Source organism: Heloderma suspectum, chromosome 3 (assembly GCF_057233095.1).
Source record: "Heloderma suspectum isolate Gila_16-S chromosome 3, 16-S_ref, whole genome shotgun sequence".
Taxonomy (NCBI): domain Eukaryota; kingdom Metazoa; phylum Chordata; class Lepidosauria; order Squamata; family Helodermatidae; genus Heloderma; species Heloderma suspectum.
Window position 1 is genome coordinate 327,399,365 of NC_139460.1, and position 23,939 is coordinate 327,423,303.

The 23,939-nt window shown below is 48.0% G+C and overlaps 1 protein-coding gene across 5 annotated transcripts in view; it reads left to right on the top strand.

The window, feature by feature from the left end:
* The window catches only part of TP63 (tumor protein p63), a 183,083-nt gene that overhangs the window by 142,186 nt on the left and 16,958 nt on the right, over positions 1-23,939 (top strand). For 4 of the 5 annotated variants that reach the window (XR_014789673.1, XM_084847798.1, XM_084847799.1 and 1 more), the window contains 6 exons: positions 7,881-8,067; positions 10,640-10,755; positions 12,381-12,490; positions 15,717-15,853; positions 17,571-17,653; positions 19,395-19,537. Coding sequence is in view for 4 of the 5 variants with exons in the window: in XM_084847798.1 (XP_084703924.1) it covers positions 7,881-8,067; positions 10,640-10,755; positions 12,381-12,490; positions 15,717-15,853; positions 17,571-17,653; positions 19,395-19,537 (776 nt within the window). In the remaining variant the exon portion in view is untranslated. The remainder of the gene's footprint in view (positions 1-7,880; positions 8,068-10,639; positions 10,756-12,380; positions 12,491-15,716; positions 15,854-17,570; positions 17,654-19,394; positions 19,538-23,939) is intronic. The other variant, XM_084847802.1, reaches the window with a different exon arrangement.

Here is a 23,939-nt window from a genome sequence, read left to right on the forward strand (position 1 = left end):
GCGTGCGCACAGAGGCTGGATTACGCGCCTGGGTGCCAAGAGGATGTAATATGGTCTCTTCCCACGGGCAGGTGCTGAGGGCAGCAGGCACTGGAATGCTATTTTTTCTTGCGTTTCTTGTAAACCATATTATTAAAGGGGGCTGGAGTAATGTTGTCCTCAGCAATCCTCTGAAGATTCGCTTATTTGGGCATAATGTGTCCTGAGAACCCCAAGGAAAGAGCGAGGGGTGTATATGTGTGTGTGTGTGTGTGTGTGTGTGTGTCTGTCTTCCACCAAAGAATATCTAGCTTGGCCTTGGGCTGTGTGTGCTCAATGCAGTTTATTGTTGTTTGTTTATTTATTTTACAATATTTATCTACCACTCCACATCAAAGATTTCAGAGCTATAAACAACAAGATAAAAGAATAAGACCCCATAATTTAAACAATTTAAAAGAACAAATTCTGAACTTAATAGTCTGCAGCCTGTCAGTCAGGGAGGGCCTCTCAAAATAACAGTGTCTTCAGGAGGCGCCAAAAGCAACACAACCTTGATGCCTGCCTGACCTCCAAAGGCAGGGAGTTCCACAGGAAGGGGGCCACCACACTGAAGGCTCTTTTCCTGGTGGACTCCAGCCAGGCCATAGGTCCATGTGGAACCACCAGGGAGATACCCTCTGATGACCTCAGTGACCACGCAGGTTGGTAAAGAAGTTCCTCCCTCTCTCAGATATCCTGGTCCCAAGTTGTTGTTGTTAGAAATCTCTTAGCAGAAATCTTTGCAGCCTACTCCCTCTCCCTATTCAGGGCTGCTTTTGTGAGACTTTGTACCCATCAGCCGTTCAGTCCCAAAGTTGGCAGAACCCCCTCCCTCTAATGCCACCCCTTCCAACTATGTCTTCCCAAGATGATCCAGACCACCACAGGATGCCAGAAGCAGAGAGGGCAGGAACCCCACAAAACGGTGCTTGTAGAGTAGCAGCAGGCAGCTCAAGCCAGCCAGCCAAGCTATATTCTCCAGGGAGGGAAAAGCACACAGAATGACTAGCCATCCTGTTTTAGAGAATTACTCCTCCTCGCTTTCAGTTATGGAAAGAATCTACAACCGCCTTCTCCAACCTTGTGCCCTCCAGGTGTTTTTGACTATAACTCCCAGTATCCCTGACCATTGGCCATGCTGGCTGGGGCTGGTGGGAGTTGTGGTCCCAAACATCTGGAGGGCACAGCACCAGGTTGGGGAAAGTTGATCTGTAAGGTAGCCAACATCACTCCAGCTAATGGCTAAGACCATGCTGACCAGCAAAAGCCAAATTTTGGCCTGTTGCACAAGTCAGCGTTAAGCATCTTGAATTCTCTGATAGGTTTGGTCCCTTTGGTTGACTTTAAAATGCTGTGTGCTCCACACAGAATGTACTATTGTTTTCATGACTGGTCAAAAAAGAACAATGAAGAAGTTTAAAGATGGCGGCCATTGTCCGGAGATGGCAATTATTAAGAATGTGGGTCTTTGTATCCCCCTTTATTGTGGAAAAAATCATCTATGCATTCTTCTTCCATTGATTAAAGCATGTTTGTGCACATTTTTCAAAAGTACACACTTCGATGTGCATTTTTCACATGTACTCATGCTGCCAAATGCATTGGGGGGGGGATCCATGACTAACACTGCAAGTTTGAAGGTGTATGGACTTCGACCACAGATTGTGTGCCTCAGTCCCTGTTCAGTCCAGAAAGTGTGTGAACTGGTTAGATACATCCCTATGATTCTGTACCCGCCCAAACTATTCCATTAAAATGGGATGGAGACCAGTAATGCCCATCTTCGAAGACTGTGTCTGCTCCCAAGAGCCATGCGTGGTATGCTATGCGCATCCCTCAGATCATGAAATGAAATGTCCGTGTCTCCAGGGGGCGTGATTTGAATTTAAAATGGCTGTTTCTGCCATTGCAGGCCACGTTACTCATATTCCCAGTTGCAAATCCAACACACGCACACACCCTGCGTTAGAAAGACAAACGTGGTCTTTAATGGGAGCTGCCTCCAAGTCTGCTTCCAGGGCCTTGTCGTTCCCTCAGCAGCTTATTGGACGTGTGTGTGTGTGCGCGCGCAATTTCATGTTGGGCCTTCCTTAACTGCTTCTTGCATAAATACATGTTTCAGCCTTCGATTACAGACGGCCACTGGAATGGAGGAATGGGAACGTCGGTGTCTCTCTCCTCCCACCTCCTTTTATTTATTACCCGACAGCAGGGCCTGTGTGGACAGATTTGCATGAGGCTTCGGTTGATGATGGCCTTTGAGCGACTCCAGGGTTACGCCTCTGCCCCCCACCCACCTCTTCTCCCCTCCTTAGCCGCTGAGGCGAATTGAGCCATGCGGCCTGGCTACAGCCGCCCTCAGCAGCAGATCCTATCTTTGACACAGTCTGCCCTGAGGAGGCCTTCCGCCACCATTCTGTCCTCCTTGACTGGGCCTCTGCGAGGGAGATGGCTCATCTCCCCTTGTCATCTTGTTTTTTCAGTGTTTATTTTCCTGTCTGGCGTGAATCATATCCCTTTCCCTTCCTTGGGCCAGTGGCTTCTTGAACGTCTCACGTCATAAGAAGAGCTGTGCTGCATCAGACCGAAGGCCCGCCTAGTCCAGCATTCTCTTCACACCATGAACGGGGGGCCTCGGGGAAGCCCAGAAGCAGGACCTGGGTGCAACAGTGCCAGCAACTGGGGTGCATTGGTATGCTGCCTCTGGTACTGGAGGCAGCACATAGCGCTCAGGACTGGCAGCCACGGATAGCCTTTTCCTCCAGGAATTTGTCTAATCCCCTTTTAGAGTTGTCTGAGTTGGTGGCCTTCATAGTATCATAGAATAGGGTTGAAGGGGCCACCAAGCCCAACCCCGTGCTCAATGCAGGAATCCAAGTCAGAGCATCCCTGACACATGGCTGTCCAGCCTCGTCTTGAATGCCTCCAGTGTGGGAGAGCCCACCACCTCCCTAGGGAATGGGTTCCATTGTTGTATTGCTCTGACAGTCAGGAAGTTTCTCCTGATGTTCAGCCGGAATCTGGCTTCCTGGAACTTGAGCCCATTATTCCGTGTCCTGCACTCTGGGATGATCGAGAAGAGATCCTGGCCTTCCTCTCTGTGACAACCTTTCAAGTACTTGAAGAAAGTTCACTACATCTCGCGGCAGCAAATTCATGGGCTTAACTCTGTGCGTGGCCTCCTTTGACTCCTGTCCCCGGTCGGCTGGCTTTCTCAGCTGTGGCCCTGGTCTCGGGCTCCGCCGGGGCAGGGGTGTCGTACCTCTTCCAACCCAAGGGGCTGAAACTCCATTTCAGAGAAGGCTGCGGGGGCCTCATGCAGTGGCGGACGAGGCCAAAGGCAAAGAAATGCCAGCGGCTTTTTAGCCTCAAGCTCTTCCTGCCAGTCGCTCAGCCTTAGGAGAGGCATTTCAGCCTTTTAGAGGGGGAAGAAGCCAGGAAACCACCAAACAGTCGTGGGTGGGGGGAGCAGGAACCACCTGATGATGTGGAGAAGGGGCTTGGCCATCTGGGGGAGGCAGGCCTGAGGTTCAGCATCCCTGCTGCAGGGCAGCAGCATGAGAGCCCTGTTGCCTTCAGTCCCTCTCAGTGGGCTCCTCAAAAGCACCCACCTGGCCACGCTAGGAAATAAGTTCTGGTTGGGCAGGGCTTGTTTAATCTTTTCAGGGACACAACTAGAAGTGATGCGCCGGACCTGCGATTAGGGATGGCGCAGGCATCCGATTCCGTCTGGGAATGCAGCGGAACCCCCCTTTCCACATCCCCGAGCCCCACTTGCCAAGCCCCTGCCCCTGCTCGCCCGCTGCCCACGCTCGGCAAGCAGCCTGCATTCACCCCGGTGGCCTTGTTGAGCTCCGCGGTCACCATTTTTTGAAAAATAAGATGGCAATCACAAATATGCGCATTTTTACGATCTCCATTTTATTTTTCCCAAAATGGCTCCGCAGAGCTTAACGAGGCCGCTGGGGTGAATGCAGTCTGCTCGCCGTGTGTAGGAAGGGCTCGAGTGCAGTCCGGGGACCAGGGGCTGGGCAGGTCCCTGGAGAACTTGGACCGGGGGTGGGGTCACTTCACACATCCCTACTTGTGATTAGGATCTTTCATGTGTTTTTTAAATACCAGCTGCAAGTGTGTGTGTGTGTGTGTGTGTGTGTGTGTGAAAACAAGGGGCACTGTGCAAGGGGATTCACCCTTTCCTTGTACAACATTTTCCTGATTTAGATCCCAACACCTCCTTAGCTGCTGATGGCCCTGTGAGTAAAAGCTTGCAGATACCATACAAGTACCTTTCAATTTTTCCTGGTGTAGCTAATAGCTTCTTGGGGGCTGGGGAGGCTTATTTAATTGTGCAAATGGCACTGAGGAAAGGGTTCACTCTCCAGCACTCTGGTCCCAGTCCAATCTCTTCCTGCCCCAGGAGTTGCTGCTATTTTTTTTTTTTTTAACTCACCAAAAGATCTTTATCATGGATCTCTCACCTCAAATCTAGTTTGGCCTAAGATGCTTAAAAAACAAACCTGTCTGCTTGTAACTATCACTGCCTTATTCTGCCAAGTTAGTTCATTAAAAATTCAGCCATGGGTTTTATTAACAGTGTTCATATTAATTAAGGGAGCGTTCTAATGAGAAATATCTGGGAACCATATTCTTTCAGATGAACCTTTTTCAAACAACCTGCTGTTCGCTTTGAGTGTTGCAATAATCTGGGGTTTTTTCCTCTCTTTTTTTCTAAATTGCCTCGCTTGGCACGCTCCTCTTTCCGCAGGCTGTGTAAATCCTTTGTGTGCATAATCCTTCGCCTGCAGGCATGAGAAAGAAGAGAGATTGCACAATCTGACACTGTCACACTTAAAAGAGGGTTTAAGTCTTGAGATCTTTACAATGCCTTTTGCTGTGATGGCCTAAATTTTAGGGGCATTGGGCGGGTAGGGGTGTGTATGCGTTTTTGTGGGTGGCGGGGGCGGGGAGTCTTTGTGGAGAAATAAGCAACTGAAGCTGATAAAAAAAAATAGCTAATTCTTTTAATTTTCCTGATTCATGTTTTCCCACCCATTCCACCGAGCAACCTCTGGCACAAGAAAACGTTCCCTCTCCTTCAATATCCATCGCTAATCCCTTCCAGTACCACATAACCACCCACCTGCCTAACTTCTCTTGCCAGGAGCTTATTATCCGGACAGGATGTGATGGGCAAATTTTGCCTCGGTAACATGTGCGTTCCTGTAGATCCTTTGTTTGAGCGATTGGGATTGCACCCAGCAGCAGACACCCTTATGGGCCATTTCTAAAGCAAGCAGACAACTTATGCCCCCTGATTGTCGTTCATGGAAGAAGTGAATGGCTGGGAGGGAGGGAATGTCAGCGAAGTCTCTGGTTGTCACGGCCAGGGGGTTTCCGTGCAATGTGGGAGCAACAGACAGCTACGGAATCTTCCCAGCACTTGTATATGGTGAAGGGGGGAAGGCGGGGGGTTTGCCTATGAGGCCTTGAATTGGGGCTCCTCATGACCAGGGTGGATATATAGTCTGAATTCTTGCACAACTACAGAAAACATCATAGTGGAGCCAGAACTATGTTTTGTTTTGTTTTGAAATCAAGTTTCTAGCCCTTGTGAACTTATGAAGGGAAGCCTGTGTGGAAAGTGTCTAGTGCAGCAATGACACACACTTTACAGCCTGGGTGGGGAGGGGGCAGATTCATCTTAGTTAAGCTTCTAGTGGGACAGAAGGGGACAATGTCAAAACCCAGTTTCAGCAGCTTGGCTGGGGAAGGAATTGCCCTTGCTTCCCTCCCTCCCTCCCTCCCTCTTCTAGGCAAAAAAGAATCTGATGCTGGCAGGGCGAAAAGGAAGAGTCCCGCTCTCCTCCCTCTTCTGCCATCAGCTGCCCCTCTCATTGGACTATGGGAGACCACCACAGAGGCACTTGTAGCAATGATATGGCATCAGTTCCCCATAGGCTGATGGAAAGGGCACATAGGTGGCAGCAGGCCCTAAATGCCACCCCCCCCCAGCCAGGCTGCTGGAGCTGGGGTATGACATGGAGCAAATTGGGATTCTCTTGTAGCGGACTCTCTGGGGCTCTCTAGGGTGGCAAAATGCAAAAGAGGACAGAGCCCCTACACCTTTGTGTAGAAACTCCCTCCTCTGTACTATAGTTCAAGGTGCAGGAGCCCTGTCCTCTTTGGCATCTGGCCATGCTATTCCTCTCTCTCGGCTGCTAGGGGGGCTGGAGGGGGGGCAGGGACTGGGGGCCAGAGGTGTGGCTAGGTAAGATTGCCAGTGTTCAGGGCAGGGGCTTCATTTCCCAGCATATTTCCTTGTCCTTCCTCCTAACGAAGATCCTAACGAAGCTGCCCTGTAAGCCTGGAGCTGCCTCCGAGAACGTCACTTTCACGCAGCTTTGTAATCCCCATAACGTACCGCAGGTGCTGTGCACCCTGTGGCTCTCCAGACAATTCCCCTCCGCCCTAGCCAGCGTAGCCAATGGTGAAGGATGATGGGAGTTGTAGGCCAAAAGATCTGGAGGGCCACAAGTTGGCCACCCCTGCCCTCCTGCAAGTAAACTGAAGGATGTGTAACTGCAAATTTATTATTTTAAAAATCAAAAGACAATGTAGTTTAAATCGCCTTGCCTAACTTGTGTCCCTTTACAAACTCTGAGCTCCACTAACTGAATGAAAGCACCTGTGTGCCCTGTTTAGTCTGCAAGGCATAAGAGAGGTGCTTTTGGTTGCTCCCCCCATTTGGGAAACCCTCCCACTGCAGGCTCTCCAAAGTCCAAGCCTGAGCACCTTTCTGCCTCTTTAGGCTGGCTGTTTGGGCTTAGGGACGAATCCAAAAAGTGCAGGGAGACTTCATGAATGACCAATCTTTCACTGTGTTGCTGGCTATTTAGCTATTGGTACCTGCCCTTTTTGGAACGGGCAGGCTAGGAATGTAAATAGGGCAATACAATGGCCAAAATGGCAGAGGAGGGTGATAGGGATCCCAGTGGTTGGCAGTAAGCCCAAGGGGAGCAAAAAGAAGTAGTTTTCCTGCAGTTCAGGAGTAACCTATGTCATTCATTGCCACAGGATTAGTGGTTTTCTAAATGGAGTGACGCACATGCATGTCAGCTGGGCTATCTAAAAATTAAATGAAATAAAATGGAACTCTGTTTTCAGAGACACAGTTCTCCTGAATACCAGGTGTTGGGGACAAACATGGTGACAAGGCTGTCACCCCCATGCCCTGCCTTTATTGAAGGAGGAGGAGGAGGTGGCATATTAGCGCTACGGAGTACTAAATAGGTCAAATTTAGCTTCAGAAGAAGCTTAGTGCCCATTTAGCATTCTGTGGTGCCAGTGTTGTCATTTTCTTCTTTCAAACAGGGTGGGGGTCTCAGGCAACCCACTGCATGAGGAGTGGGTGTCCAAGGCTTGAAGATAGGCCCTGGGTCCCCTGCAGTTGCCCACCCTTTCTCTGCCGTGTGGGTGAAGGGAGAGACGGTGGGCATGGCCAAAGGCAGCTGTGGAGAAAGGCAGCTCTGTTTCCTCATCTCGCATCGCCTCCGTGATTTGTACACAACATGGATCAGTGAAGGCAGGAGGCTCCAGTGTCCGTGGGGCAGTGAATCTGCTCCAGGTTTCTGTCAGAACTCTAAAGAAGTTCTGACTGAAACCCCCCTCCCACGGAGCGGATTCAGTGCCTCATGGACACTGGAGCCACCCGCCTCCACTGACCTGGATGCCTTCCCCAACTTGGTGCCCTCCAGATGTGTTGGACCACAATGCCAGCTGCCCACAGCCAGCATGCGCAGGTAGCTTCCTGTTTGCTGGCTGCTGTCTGATGTTGCTTCTCTTCCTTTTTTTTTAAATAGTACTCCACTGAACTGAAGAAGCTGTACTGCCAGATCGCCAAGACGTGCCCCATCCAGATCAAGGTGATGACTCCGCCACCTCAGGGTGCCGCCATCCGTGCCATGCCTGTGTATAAGAAAGCGGAGCATGTCACGGAGGTAGTGAAGCGCTGCCCCAATCATGAGCTCAGCCGGGAATTCAATGAGGGTGAGTTGGAAGTCTGATCCCAGGCGAGAACCTTTTCTCCTTCCTCACAGGTTCAAGGGCCCCAGGGGTAGGTATCTGGTTCCACATTACTTGGGGACTGCTGGATTTGTGCACCTCGAAAGCTGCTCTTGGCTGTAGTGCCAGGCCAGCAAATTATGACCTCGACTCTCATCGGATCTCTCAGGTTCCATCTGCAAGATGGACACAGGAAATACCTGGAAGGCTGGGGCCAAGTCTTCATTACTCGCTTGCCCGGGGCTGTCTTCTTCTTGTCTTGCTCAATTTATATCGGTGTTCAACAAAGGAAACAGGTTGTCGGAATAGTACAACGGTACAGTTTTTGTGTACTGTAACCAACCTTGAGTTGAGGGTAATGGGCAAAGTCACAATTTGGGCTGATGATCCGTTCACAGCAAGCCTGGTAGAGTCCATGCCAGGAAATAAAAGATGAGCAAGCCACAGCCATGCCTGATATTGTGTCTGCTCATGCGCACACATGAATTAGTCCACGATAGTACTTTGATTATTTTGTTTTCAGACATGCCACTAATTCTTGGATATCTTGCGAGTAATTGAAAAGGAGAGCTCATAACAGTGAGTCCCCATGCAGAATTTACTCACAAGGACATACATTAAGGATGTATGGGAATTTTGTTTATGTTCACAGTACGTGCACACATGTCCCATTCACAGCCCTGAGCCTGAGCAGGAGACCATGTTTTCCTAAAATGCTAGCAAATTACTGAACTTGCATTCACCCTCAAGAAATTGTGCTTTTTTAAAATACACATTTTCATGCTTTGCTGTATGGGGGAAACATGTGCATTTTTGGTGTGCTTTTTTAAAAATGTGCATTTTCCCATTTGAAATGTGCACTTTTCCTGTTTGACCAAAACGAAAAAGAGTGCAGCCAAATGCAGGAAATGAGGTTTGCTGAGCTTCAAGGTGGTGTTCAGAAAATCTGGTTAAACATGAAATCACTTGTTTTCCCCTCCCTATGTGTGTTGAGTTGGGCAGGCTGCAAGCGGGGCCTGCTTGGCAAGCACCCTCCCAACTTACTGTGGTGTTGGCTGTGGAGATGCATCCAGCGATTCAGTGTAGCCTCCTTTGCCCTTGAGGAGGGCACTTGGGACGACATATCCCAGCCGCCCTGGCAGGAGAGTGATGCTATTCACATCCAATCCCCCCTCCACTCCCTCCTCCTGCAAATGTTCTGTATGTGCACAGAGCATCAAGACTCCCTCAGGGTAAAAAGAGGAATGCCCCTCCATCTCTGCCCATGGTGGGGGGAGGAAATCCTGCTGATTATTTTTCAAAAATGGCATAATTCCCCAATACCATTTTTAATGTACTTTTACTACTTGGCATTTATTTAAATCTCACCTTCACTGCTAGTTTTGACGGAGGAGTTAACTTGCCATTTTATAAATCATGTAGTTAAGAAGATGAGTTGATGGAAGGTTTTTGTTAAGTTCTGTGAATATGTGGAAGACAGACTTGAATTCACCATGCAATTCAGGGGCTGGTTATTCAGCTTAAAATTAGGCGGAGGGGTGGGGTGGGAATCTTCGGCTTATCTCCTTGATTCTTAGTAATATAATAAGCATATGTTAAGCACAACACACCAACTACTGGGGAGCATGGGCAGAAGGATGCTGTGCACTCATATCCTACTTGTAGGCTTCCCACAGGTAACCGGTTGGCCACTGTGAGAACAAAGTGCTCTATGAGGCATGCCTTTGGTCTGATCCTCCAGCTCTTATGTTCTTATCTTCTTGCATACAAGTGTGTGTGTGTGGGGGGGGGTGTCCCAGTAGAGGTATGTATTAGTGCTTTGGAGAAGAGAGCTCTGGAATTTCATTGAATCTTTCAAAGAGGGGCAATCTGTCTTGTTTGCAACTTCACAGGTTGGAAAGGGATGCTGGGGGTATGCAATCCAGGGCAATCACTTCTAATTGCAAGATAGATTCAGTGCAAGTCCGGAATCTGGTACTTCAGGCAGTCCCTCTTTTACCAATCCAAATCCAAATTTCTTCCCCTGTCTCCTCCACACCCCCTCCCCCAGATTTCATTTTTAAGAGGAAATGACAGAGAATCTTGTGGCAGCTTAAAAACAAACTAGTTTATAGCATAAGTGTTCATAGACATAGTCTGCTTCATCAGATGCATGAGGACTTGGGATGTTTAAGGAGTTCCTTTATGTTTCCTGAGGTACCTGTCAAGGTGTATAGCCAAATGTATACTTGCTTGTGTGAAGTGATCACGATGACCTTCGTAAAGCAGTCGGCTGGGTGGTGTCCCTGTTGTATGAAGCATGGCTGTGCACTAGCCAATAGAAACAGATAGCTGTAAACATGACCACAATATGAGTTCTTAAAAAAACTGATTTAACCAGGGGGAGCTGTTCACAGTGGAGTCAAAATATGCCTGTAGACAAAGGTGCTTTGAAGGAAGAAATGCTGTGAGCCCCCTTTTTTAGGATTCTGAAAGTGACTTGTCTTCCTCAGGTTTGCCTTTTTACAATATGATAATTCTTCAGCTGACCTCATTGCTTTTCTCCCTGCTTTTGCAGGTCAAATGGCTCCTCCCAGTCACCTAATCAGGGTTGAAGGAAACAGCCATGCCCAGTATGTGGAAGACCCCATCACTGGGAGACAGAGTGTCCTTGTGCCTTATGAACCACCCCAGGTGAGGAAGGCGAGTGGGATCTTTTCAGCAGTGATCTCCCCATATCTCTTGTGATGCAACACAATGTTTGGGATAAGGGCATGGTCCACTCTGGGGCTCAGCACCATTTGCCAGTTGTACTTCCTGAAAAATGAAGGGGCCAGCTACCATTTCAAATGTGGGGTGCAAAACTGAGTCACATAGGACTCTTCCTTAAGCTAGGTGTCTGAGGAAGGAAAAATTAACGTTGTGGTGGGAAGTAATGTTGTACAGCTTAGTGTCCCATGCCTGCAGAGTCTTAAGTCTTGGGAAATAGGGACTGATTACGTGCAAATAGGGCTGTCACCCAATTTTTTTTAGGAAGTCCTGAATTATTGTATGAGTATTAATCGATGGATCAGCTGAACCTGTATAAGTTTGCCTAATAATAAAAAGTATACTTCGGGGGTGGGGGAGCATACTTCATTTTTAGATGTTGCGCATATGTCATAGCAAGCACCATCTTGTGTTCCCTGCTGTAAGTCACTATGAGTCCATGTGATAAAGTCAAATAAGCAAATAATTGATAAAATAAACAAGTAATAAAGGAACAATGCCACTTTCAGCCACCTGTGTGTTTTGTATGTATTTGCATTAAAATCTGTTTTTTAAAGGCCCAGTCATTGAGAATATCTTTTTAATTGATCCAAAAGCTTTTGATCAATTAATCTCACCAGTTAATTGACGAAATATTGCAGCCCCATAAGCAAGGCACACTGATGGCATTTCAACTATCTCCAGAAATAAAGCTGTAGATGCAAAATGTATGTTTTCCATGGAAGCAGAAGATGAGCAGTAATGCATATACATGGTCTGGTTCAGGCATAACGTTCCTATCCCTGGTTTGGGGAAGCGGGCGGTGGACTTGGCCATAACTCCAGGGTGGAGCATCTGTGTTTCATGCAGACGTTCCCAAGTTCAATCCCTGGCATCTCCTGTTAAAGGGATCAGGTTGCAGGTGAACTGAACAGCCTGGAGATCTGCCTGCCAGGCAAGATCAGAGGTGTAGCACCTCTTTCACCCAAGGGCCAAATTCAGTTTTGGAGAAGCTCTTGGCAGCAGCATTCCTGTGGTGAGCGGGGCAAAAGGGGCAGGTCCAAGATGCCCCAGATACCAGCATATTCTAGCATAAAGCCCTTACTGCCGGTAACAAAGCTGTAGGAGAAGAGGCACCACAACCTTTTAGAAGGGGTAGAAAATGTGCAAAAGCTGGAAGACCACCAGATGATCAGTGGTCAGGGGAAAGAGTGTGTGACCAGGGAAAGGGGGCGTGGCCTTCTGGGAAACTCCAGAGGGACAGATTGGGACCCCAAGAAGGCCAGATTTGGCCCACAGGCCTGACATCGTCCCCCCTCCCCCCCCCAGGCTAGATAGTGCAATAGCCTAAGTCAATATAAGGTTGAGTTCATATGAATGTTAAATCTGAACTGTGCAGAGGCGTCTCTCTCAGAGCCCTTAGAAAAGGGGAATAGGATGGTGAGGAGGCAAAACACTCTTTTTGACTGGTATCATCATTCAACAAATGCATCAATTATAGGACTACAGCTGAGCCTACTAGGTGACTCAAAAGTTCAGCTGAACTAATTTCCTCTTTTTCTTCCGTCCAGGTCGGCACAGAATTCACAACAGTGTTGTACAACTTTATGTGCAACAGCAGCTGCGTCGGAGGCATGAACAGGCGTCCGATTCTGATCATTGTGACGCTTGAAACTAGAGAGTGAGTAACGGTGGTGGGAGGTCGGTGTGGCAAGCGCAGCCTGCCTTCACCATGCCTGACTTGGAAGACATTGTACATCTGGGAAAACTGAAACATGGGACTTGGTACACGAACATAGCTCTCTTTTTTTGGCTTACTAGGATCATGTGCGTGGCAGTTCCCCAGTCACAGCTGTGGGGAATATGTTTTGCAGAGTTATAGCAGTCAGTTCTTCTTGCAGAGTGTTCAACCCCCTCCAGATCTGCGCCCATGCTAGGCTTCTTCCAAGCATCATGTTCTCTGGTTCAGGGCCTCCAGTCCGCACAAGTCTTGGCCCTATGCTGATCTCCACCTTTCAGCTGGGTGCCATTATCTATGTCTCATGGGACTAATAATATGATGTAGGCTCAGGATTGGTCAACTTAATATATATGATGAGTATTTAAGATGATGTTACAGCAACCCCCCGCCCCGGTCTGCTCACATAACAGTTGTTGTTGTTCAGTCGTTAAGTCGTGTCCAATTCTTCGTGACCCCATGGACCATAGCATGCCAGGTCTTCCTGTCCTCTGCTCTCTCCCGGAGTGTGCTCAAGTTTATATTCATTGCGTCGGTGATGCTATCCAGCCATCTCATCCTCTGCCGTCCCCTTCTCCTTTTGCCTTCAGTCTTTCCCAGCATCAGGGTCTTTTCCAGGGAGTTTTCTCTTCGCATTAGGTGGCCAAAATTTTTGAGCTTCAGCTTCAGTATCTGTCCTTCCAATGAGCACTCAGGGTTGATTTCCTTTAGGATGGACTGATTTGACCTCCTTGCAGTCCAGGCGACTCGTAAGAGTCTTCTCCAGCACCACAGTTCGAAAGCATCCATTCTTCAGCACTCAGCCTTCCTTATAGTCCAGCTCTAACAGCCATACGTTGCTACTGGGAAAGCCATAGCTTTGATTATGCAGACCTTTGTCGGCAAGGTGATGTCTCTGCTTCTTACTATGCTGTCTAGGTTTGCCATAGCTTTCCTCCCAAGGAGCAAGCATCTTTTAATTTCATGGCTACAGTCACCGTCTGCGGTGATCTTGGAGCCCAAGAAAATAAAATCTGTCACTGCTTCCATTTCTTCCCCTTCTATATGCCAGGAAGTGATGGGGCCAGATGCCATGATCTTAGTTTTTTTAATGTTGAGTTTCAAACCAGTTTTTGCACTCTCCACTTTCACCCTCAACAAGAGGCTCTTTAGATCCTCTTCGCTTTCTGCCATTGGGGTGGTATTGTCTGCGTATCTGAGATTGTTGATAATTCTCCCGGCAGTCTTAATTCCGACCTGTAATTCATCCAACCTGGCATGGGTTTCTCATGATGTACTCTGCATATAAGTTAAATAAGCAGGGCGACAATATGCAGCCTTGTCGTACTCCTTTCCCAGTTTTGAACCACTCGGTTGTTCCATATCCGGTTCTTACTGTTGCTTCTTGACCCTCGTACAGGTTTCTCAGGAGACAGGTAAGGTGGTCTGGTACTCCCATCTCTTTCAGAATTTGCCAGAGTTTGTTGTGATCCACACAATCAAAGGCTTTAACTATAATCAATGAAGCAGAAATATATGTTTTTCTGGAATTCTCTTGCTTTCTCCATGATGCAGCGAATGTTGGCGATTTGATCTCTAGTTCCTCTGCCTCTTCGAAACCCCACTTGTACTTCTGGTAGTTCTCGGTTCACATGCTACTGAAGCCTAGCTTGTAGGATTTTGAGCATCACCTTGCTGGCATGTGAAATGAGCACAATTGTGCAGTAGTTTGAGCGCTGTTTGGCATTGCCCTTCTTTGGAATTGGAATGTAAACTGACCTTTTCCACATGAACAGTAACATGCAGCATTAAACCCTCTGTTAGGGGCAGTTTGGAATGGCGAGCCATAGTTTTATGCTGACCATGCTCTCTTTGCCTGTATGTGAACCAGGAAGAACATTGCTTCTAACCTGCCAGAGGTCCAATTTCTTTTTTTTAGTCATGGGGCATAATTTATTTTTTCGATTTCTAAAATGCATATTCGACAACTTCAATACCTGTTGGCTTTCCCAGGGCACAAATCATAGTCCCTGGCCAGGGATGTGTAGGTTTCCTGAAGGACTTGTCAATGCAGGTTTGGGGCCAGAATCATGATCACTGGTCTTGGACCTTAATTGCAGCCAATCTCCATCATTCAGTGTTCCACCTACTCAGGATTCAAACGCACGCACACACTCACACTAATCTTAAAAAGAATGGTGGACTCAGATGGCATGTCCAGAGCATACATATGTTGGACTCGATGGCCTTGTAGGCCCCTTCCAACCCGCTATTCTATGATTCTATTCTATGTTGGCACATAGCATAGGCCCCTGTACAGGTGGGACCTCAAATACATCCTGAGTAGGGATGGGCAGGCACCCCCGTCTGGGTTCTCCAGGCACCCGCGCAGCCCCTGCCCCCACTCACGTGCACCCAGACCCGCACTAGAACTAACCGATGCTTGCTGAGCCACCTGCACTCACCCAGCAGCTTCATCGACCTCCATGCTCGCCACTTTTTGAAAAATAAAATGGCAGTTGCGAAAACGCACATATTTGCGTATATGCAAAAATGGGGCCATGAATTGCCCACATATGCAAGATTACAGGCATTTGCTTTCCTGTAATCTTGCGTATATGGACCATTCACGGCCCCATTTTGCATATAAGCGAATGCGTGCATTTTTGCAAATGTGAATACTTGTATATGCGTGAATATGCACATTTTTGCAGATGCGCATATTCGCGTGTATGCAAGATGGGGCCATGAGTAGTCCATATAGGCAAGATTACAGGCGTTTGCTTCCATGTAATCTTGCGTATATGGGCTATTCACAGCCCCATTTTGTGTATATGCAAATACGCGCTTTTCGTGATCGCAGAGGTCGACACCACCACCACCCGGGTGAGTGCGGGCAGCTCAGTGAGTGTGGGCAGGGGGCGAGCAGGGGCCAGGATTGGCTAGCACAGCTTGGCGGGGCGGGTGTCCACCGGATCCCCAAATGGAATCTGGTGCCCACACCATCCCTAATCCTGAGCCCCTGTCATCGTGGGCCCCAACACCACACATACAAGTTCACACAGATGAAAGCTTTTGTACAGGGCTGGCGTCTGCATGAAATAGCTGTGTTCATTCCACCTGCATTTATCTTAGTACCAACTCTCCCATGGTTGTGAGCTAACTGGTCCCCGTTTTCTTCATCGTTCAGTGGGCAGGTTCTGGGCCGTCGGTGCTTTGAAGCTCGGATCTGCGCTTGTCCAGGCCGAGACCGCAAAGCCGATGAGGACAGCATCCGGAAGCAGCAAGTCTCCGACAGCACAAAGAACGGTGATGGTACGAAACGCCGTAAGTAGCCAGGAGCAGGTGCCGCCGCTCAAGGCTCTGGCTGGATGATGGGTGCTCAGTTGCATAGCTCTAAGCACCAGTGGAAGGAAGAGTACCTTTTGCTGTGTTCCAGGAATGTGCAAGCTTTTGAGTTACACAGAACCCTTCAACAAACTTGCAGTTGTCTGAACTGGTGCTTGGTGCACTACATGGAGCATTCCGGGAAAAGGCAGCTACAAAACAGACCTGTGTGTCAGTCATGTGGACTGACAAGACCTTGTGCAGATAGAAGGCCCCATGTGTACTTAGGGAATTGACAGAAGAATAAGAAACAACTGTTGGAGGTTAATAGTTGGGAACACTGATAGCGCCATCCCTCTGTTCATGACAGGGCCAGCCTCCTTGCCAAAAGAGACTTTTATTCCCTCCTAAACATAATTGGAAGGGTCTCTGGAGAAGCCTTTACAGAACTTATGGTCTTTTAGGTGCTAATGAATGTATAGTGCTGGGAAATTTGAAAACCTGACAGGTTAGGTGGTCACTGGAAGATCAATAACGTCATGGAACCTCCATCTTCAGGGCCCACATGCTTCAGCTGACCAGTTGCAGGATGGGGGGAGGGACTGACCAGAGAGGTTTAGGGCCTTCCTAGAGACATCTGGCCAGGCCATTGTGGAAAACAGACTGGTGGACTGGATGGACCCCTTTGGTCTGAAAGAATGTGTTTTTGCATAGCTTATCACATGCCTTTGAATCAAGATGGAGGAAGCACTGAATGCAACGTGCCCATGCTGAGGGCTAGACTAAGGCACACAACTCCTCCTCCACTGTCAGAAGGGAGCCCCCAATTTAACATCGGGGAGGGCTCATATCTCAGCAATAGAGCACACAGTCTGCATGCAAAAGGTCCCGGGTTCAATCTTCTGGCTCCTCCAGGGAGAGACCTCTGCCCAAGACTTGAGAATTCTGCTGCTATTTGGAGTAGTTAATGCTGGGCAAAATCGACCAGCGGTCTTGACACAGTGTAAGGCAGCTTAGCGTGCTCACACGTTGCAAACATGCTTGCTCCCTCTTCACCACATGTGTGAATTCTTATGCAGACTTCCTCTTGGCTGTAAGCACGAACACAGTGTTTATGCCCTGGGCCCAGTTCTCCAAGCAGTGAGTTTCCATGGGTGTAGGACCTACCCTGGGTCTCGTTTCCTTTGGAAGGAGGTCACTGGAAGCTTATAGCATTTTGTAGTATTTGCATTTATTTGCAAACATGCGTGCTGAGCATAAGTGGAGGTGCACAGCTTAAACACCCCCAACAGATACCCTAACTTCCAGAGCTCCAGTGCAGCTCTCTGGCCTTCAACCTGCACCTGTCTCAGTCTGCCTCAAGTTAGCAGCCACTTGCTTTTCCTCTCACGCACGGCTGGATGACAGCACCCTCGCCCAGAATAGTCGCCAACCATTGCTGAAGCCAGTCACTCTCCTTAACAGAGGGAAGGCATTTGTCCCATCTGCCAAAATAATCTTTCCAGGATAATCCCCAGCAGTCCTACAGCTTCCATTTACCTCTCTCCTGTTCAGACCCTAAATCCAGCCCAACCCCAATCCCAAAACAACAGGCAATAAATCATCTTTCCGTGTTGAAAATTGTTTATAGTTAGTTGATAGCAGGAATTCTTGCAATCTGCACTGCAAAGGCAGCTTGTTGAATTTAACATGGCGCTTGCCTTTTCTTTCTTGGCAGCTTTCCGGCAGAGCACGCATGGCATTCAGATGACATCAGTCAAAAAACGGCGCAGTCCGGATGATGAGCTGCTATACCTACCAGTAAGTGCCACCCTGTATGGTTCTTTGGTATGCGCAGTGGCAACTTGGTCCCACTTTGCCCCAGAGTGTTACTTGGCACTGCTCAGAAGCAGTGAGAATTTCACCCTCTGCTTCTCACCTTCCGCCACAACTGGCTTGAAGGAAGAGGGGAGTCGCTTTGTTCCAGGCACTGGGGGAGTCCAGAAGCAGTGAATGTCTCTCTCGATCCCTGAGCATCTCCAAAAGCTGGTGTGGTGAGATGGAGCCCTCACCTTCCCCTGAATCCTCCTTGTGTGCCAGAACATTGGAAAGAGAGGATTGGTGGCAACTGAAATAATGTCTGGCTAGCAAGGCTAGTCAAACCCTGTCCATTGTGCCTTCTTCATGGGCGTTCAGAGGCATCTGGTTGTCTCTGGTTAGGAACAGAAATGTTAACATTAACCTTAAGAGCATTATGCCTGGTGTGGAGAATGTGGAGAGGGAGACATTTTACTCCCTCTCTCATAATATTGGAACCCAGTGGGTTCATCCCATGAAGCTGATTGGGGGGAGATTCAGGACAGATAAGGGGAAGGACTTCTTCACACAGCACAGAGACAAGCTGTGGAATTCACTACCGAAGGATGCAGTGATGGCCACCAACGTGGATGGCTTTAAAAGAGGACTGGACAAATTCAGGAAGGAGAAAGCTATCAATGACTACTAGTCCTGATGGCTATATGCGACCTCCAGTATCAGAGGCAGCATGCCTATGTACACCAGTTGCTGGGGAACATGGGCGGGAGGGTGCTGTTGTGCTCATGCCCTGCTGGTGGGTTCCTGGTTGACAGCTGGTTGGCCACTGTGTGAACAGAATGCTGGACTAGATGGACCCTTGGTCAGATCCAGCAGGGCTCTCCTTGTGTTCTTATGTTCTTAACATTATTTATTATTATTGATTGTATTTCTATACCACCCCATAACTGAAGCTCTCTAGGCAGTTAACAAAGCTTAAACCATTAAAAATACATTATACAAAGCGTAAAACCATTTCCATCAAAACATATAAACAGACAGCACATACACAGAGACAACATATATCTAAAAACAACGTTTAAGCAATCAACTGTAAGAGAGATCCAGAACATATGTAGAGCCCTGATTCTGAATTGGACCATAGACCCATTCTGTTCATGCAGTGGCCAGCCAGATCCACAAGCAGGACATGAGCACAACGGGACCCTCCCGGTTGTGCTCCCCAGATGGTGACACATGCAGGCATATTGCCCCCGATCCTGCAGGTAGTAGTTATTTAGGGTTATATTTATATCCCACCTTCTTTCCGCCCACAAAGAGCCCAAGCGGGCTCATATGGTCTCCTCTTTTCCATTCTGTCCTCACAACAGCCCTGTGAGATAGGTTAGGCCGAGAGTCGGTGACTGGCCCCCAGTCACCCAGTGAGCTTCATGGCCAAGTGGGGCCTAGAACCCAGATCTCCCAAGCCCCAGTCCAACCAACACTGATCACTATGCCACACTGGTTCTGGAAGTAATATATAGCCATCCTGACTCGTAGCCATCGATAGCCTTATCCTCCATGAATTTCTCTAAACATTTTTTAAAGCCAGTCAGGCTAGTAGCCAGGTGGACCTTGGTCTGATCCAGCGTAGGCAGCCCTTAAGTTCCTGAGCAGGCTCCCTTTTTAAACTGGTGCTGGCAGTCTCCAAATCCAAGCTCTTCCTCTGTCTCCTTAAAATATTTGTTCTGCTCTCCTCTTTGTTCAGGTGCGAGGCCGGGAGACCTACGAAATGCTGCTGAAGATCAAAGAATCCTTGGAGCTGATGCAGTACCTTCCCCAGCACACGATTGAGACGTACCGGCAGCAGCAGCAGCAGCAACAGCAGCACCAGCACTTGCTGCAGAAACAGTGAGTCCAGGGGCAAGCCGTGCAGACCGGGAGATGCCCCATGGGAGGTGCTGGAGAGGACAGGAGGCGGAAGTGGGCAGGGGTGGTCTCTGCATGCTTGAGGAGCCCCGCCCCTGTCACACTGCCTGGCAGTAACACCATCTGCACCACAGTAGTGATTCTTAGGCTTCGGTTGATTGAGCATGACTGGTCTGGATTCCTCGTGTTTTGTGGACTACCATCTTTTGGGGCAGAAGCTTGAAAGCTGCTCTGTTAAAACTTAAACGTTGCCATCAAAATGGGCAGCGTCTTCTGCATCTGGTGGGGAACATTTGGTTTGATTGTTGGTCAGAAGCACATGCACGTGCGCGCGCGCGCACATGGCTTTTTTACAGTACTAGAACACAGCAGGATCTATAATAGCACAGAATACCAAGAAAAAGTAATAAAACCCAAGTCAAAAACACGCCAGCACCAGAGTATGCATGTGAACATCAGTGAAGCCTTCCGTTCATCAACCTTTTGCCTCTTGTTTTCACCAGTCATTGATCTCCTGAAAAACAGATTCAGAATCACTGGTGGACCACTGATCTTGAGCAAATGGTTGCATGGGGCAGCAGATGAGGGCCTGTTTATTGCATCTCGCTTTCATGGAAAATGATTGCATATCTCCAGAGCGACAAAGCGGCTTCTCCGTTTAGGACCAGGTCAGACCACTGGGTCCGCCTAGCTCCTCTTCACGGACTGACCGTGGCTCTCCAAGGTAGGCTTCCCTTACCTGGAGATTCTGAGGACCTTCTGCATATAAAGTATGTGCTCATCCACGGAGTTATGGCCTTAAGTGGGACCAAGGAATTTCAGGTTAGGCAAGAGGATATTTAGGCCCTATATATATATATTTAGCCCCTCAATCATCCGAGAGTGCAGGACATGGAATCATGGGCTCAAGTTACAGACTGTTACAGCAGTGTGACAATGGAACCCATTCCCTAGGGCGGCGGTGGGCTCTCCCACACTGGAGGCCTTCAAGACGAGGCTGGGCAGCCACCTGTCAGGGATGCTTGGTCTTGGATTCCTGCATTGAGCAGGGGGTTGGACTCGATGGCCTCGTAGGCCCCTTCCAGCCCTACTATTCTATGATTCTGCGTGCACATGGAAACACTTATTTGTGGTGCTCCCCCATGTGGCTGCAGTGTTTTGGGGAGGGGAGGGATGTGTGCTGATGCTGTAGTAGTAGTACTAGTACCAATAATAATCCTAATACTCCTAGTTTAGCCATAAAGCAGACAGTTCTGCAGCTCTTCTTTCAAATTGGGCAGGAGGTCTTATCTCTCTGCCCCTTGCCAAGTTGCCCAGGAGATGCTCAGTCTGCCCTCTCTTGGTGCAATTTGAGTGTGGACCTTGAAGGTATGGGCTTGCCTTTGAGTGTGGGCTTGCTTCTGGTCTGGAAGACTTCCCCTGAAGCACCAGGATTTTTCAGTAAGAAAAAAAAGGGTTCTCATAAGCAGAGCTGTGTGGAAGTAAATGAAGGCCTTTGCTCCTGATGCTGCTGACAAAATTGCTTTGGGCTAATTACTGTTTTTTGCTCTCCATCTAGGGAAAGCTGACATGTTTAGATGGTGTTTTTTTTAAGGAAAACAAACCCAAACTGCCAACACCCCACTTGGTGTGCCAGTGATGAGCCCGTCTCATTAGTTAAAAAAGCTTCTTTCAGAAAATCGCCTTCCAGGCATTCTTTTTCAGTAGGCAAGTTGCAAAATTAAGCTAGGGGCTACTATACATGAGCACTTTATTTTGGTGCTCTAAGGACTGGCTCATGCATGGGGCACACGGCACAGTCCCCAGCCTGTTGTGCTGACGCGATCTCCTTCAATATTCCTTTGATCCCAAACCACTTTTTTATGGCATTTTTTCCCAGTGATTACGGTTTCCACGCGCTACAAAGACATGTATGTTCCAATCTAGAGGTATTATAACTTTTACTGATAGGAGTGGCTTTAAAGCTGTAGAACCCATTTTGCAACATTATTCCCCACCTTCTTCCCCCCTCCCCATGTGTTTCTCCTCCTCCTTTTGTTCTCTGTTCTTCACCCTGATTTTTATGGGATTTGCGGGCAGCATAAAACAAACAAACAACCAAAACAGCACCATGACCTCAGCATCTTCTCTCTCCTACACTCCGCCCTGTCTTTGTCCTTCTCTGTGATTTGGGGCAGCGCAGCAGCGCTATTTTTGACTATGCACGTACAGAGCTGCACAGCTGTGTATTACCATGCAATTTATTTTTAAACCTCCATTTCTGCACACCATTGAAGGTGTGCATGCAGTCAGTAGACTTTAAAAGAAAAAATATAAAATGAGACAAAAAAGAAACTGAAATGGTAGCATGCCCGCCCATTTCCCCGGCAATTGCACCATTAAACTGAGGCTTGCGTCATGCGTTTGAGCTACAAACACAAATGACAGAACACACACGACCTTTCAAACTCCAGCTATTTCTCCTGCAATTGGAATGCTGTAGGCAGTATCCGATGGTCATCTTCCGTAAACTGGGCCCATTCGCTTCAGTGGGTCTACTCTGTCTAGGAGTGCCTTTGGATACTGCCCTATGCATTTATGTGTGGCGCTCGATCTCGTTCTAAACAGGGTGAGTACTATACTGTATACATTAGTATGTTTCCCCAGAACAACAACTGAGTTTTGGAAAAAGTCCCAGCACAGCAGTGCCTCACACACAAAAGGGGCTACAGATCCTCCCTAGGTTTCTGTAAGACTATGAGACTTGTCCAGAGTTTAGGCAGATGTGGGTTTTGGCCTAATGAATTTATTTTATTTATTCTTTTGTAAAGGTATTTCTATATTGATTTTCTACCCACCAGGGCCCTCAAAGTGATATATAATAAAATCCAATAAAGTCATAGTATAAAAACAATAACAGTTCATTCTTTAAACACAGACCAAAATATTGTTGTAAAAGCCAAAGGCCTGATAAGATACAGTTTTTACTGCCTGTCTAAAACTCAGTAGGGATGGAGCCATCCTGACCTCCCTTGTGAGGGAGTTCCACAGTTGAAGTGCCAATACAGAAAAGGCCCTGTGTCATGTACCCACTGATAGCATCACCAATGCAATGAATATGAACTTGAGCACGCTCCGGGAGAGAGCGCAGGACAGGAAGGCCTGGCGTGCTGTGGTCCAGGGGGTCACGAAGAGTCGGACACGACTGAACGACTGAACAACATGTACGCACTAGCCTAACCTCTCTTGGTGGTGAGATCCAGCAGATCCCTGACGAAAATCTCAAACTATGCTCACATTTCAGTTTTCAGGTCAGAAATACTGAATATTCACTGCTTTAACAACTGGTTCAGTTATATTGTTTCCCTGGCAGCACCTACTTCGGTACCAGTTCTCCTCCCCCCGAGATAGCTGCTCGTGCTGTCTCTTCCCTGGATCAGTCACACAGCCAACCAAATTAGACTGTTTGATTATGTCACTGCAGGCTGCTGGATTCATTGAGAGTGAGGGCAAGTCTAGGCAGTATAAATGAATAGGTGAACATTTTTATAAGGAGAGCTGAAACCTTGTCAAAAGGGAAGATCTTTTTCTTCTTCTTCTGTAATGCTGGCAACCCCTTTTGCAACAACAACAAAAGAACTGGGTGGTTTCATCTGAGCTATAATTCATGCAAAAGAAGCCTCATTTCATCCGTGTCAGAGCCAGTAGACATTAAGTTACTTAGAAAAAATGTAGGATTATAAGTGAGTCCCCCCATAAACACATGCAAACACCTTTTTGCTGTCCTGACAGATAAAGCATATTAAGAATTAACTAATCTGATAGGTGCTTTTAGAATGTAATGTTCTCCAATGAAGTAATTCCAGTGCCTGTGACCTGCAATGGCATCTGGGCCACAGGTTTGTGGTTTATTCTGGGTCACTTTAATCCATTGTGGAAATACTTAGTGTGAGATGTTTAGCCGTTATGGGAATTAGAATTATTCTTATTAGCTTTTACAACTTGCATAACAGGCGTTGTACAGAAAACGAAAGAAAGAGTCCTCGTGCCCAGGGGGCTTTATCTCAGAAGGTCAATCTGGTTGCATGCACTGTCTATGCAAGCTTAAGGCTCCAGTCCTATTCCCACTTACCTGGGATTTAGCCCCCAACTGAACTCAGGGGGGCTTACTTTCGAGGAGACATGTGTAGGATTGCAATGTAAACGTGTGCTGGATTTTAATGCAATTAACATCTCAGAATGTTGGACATTGTGTGTTGCATGCATCCGTGTTGGACATTGTGTGTTGCATGCATCCGTGTCTCAGCAAGTGGCATGGACTGATATCAAGTGGCATGGACTGATAACTGTCTCAGCAAGTGGCACGGACTGACATCATGGAGGTGCTCTGCTTTAAGTGGAGACG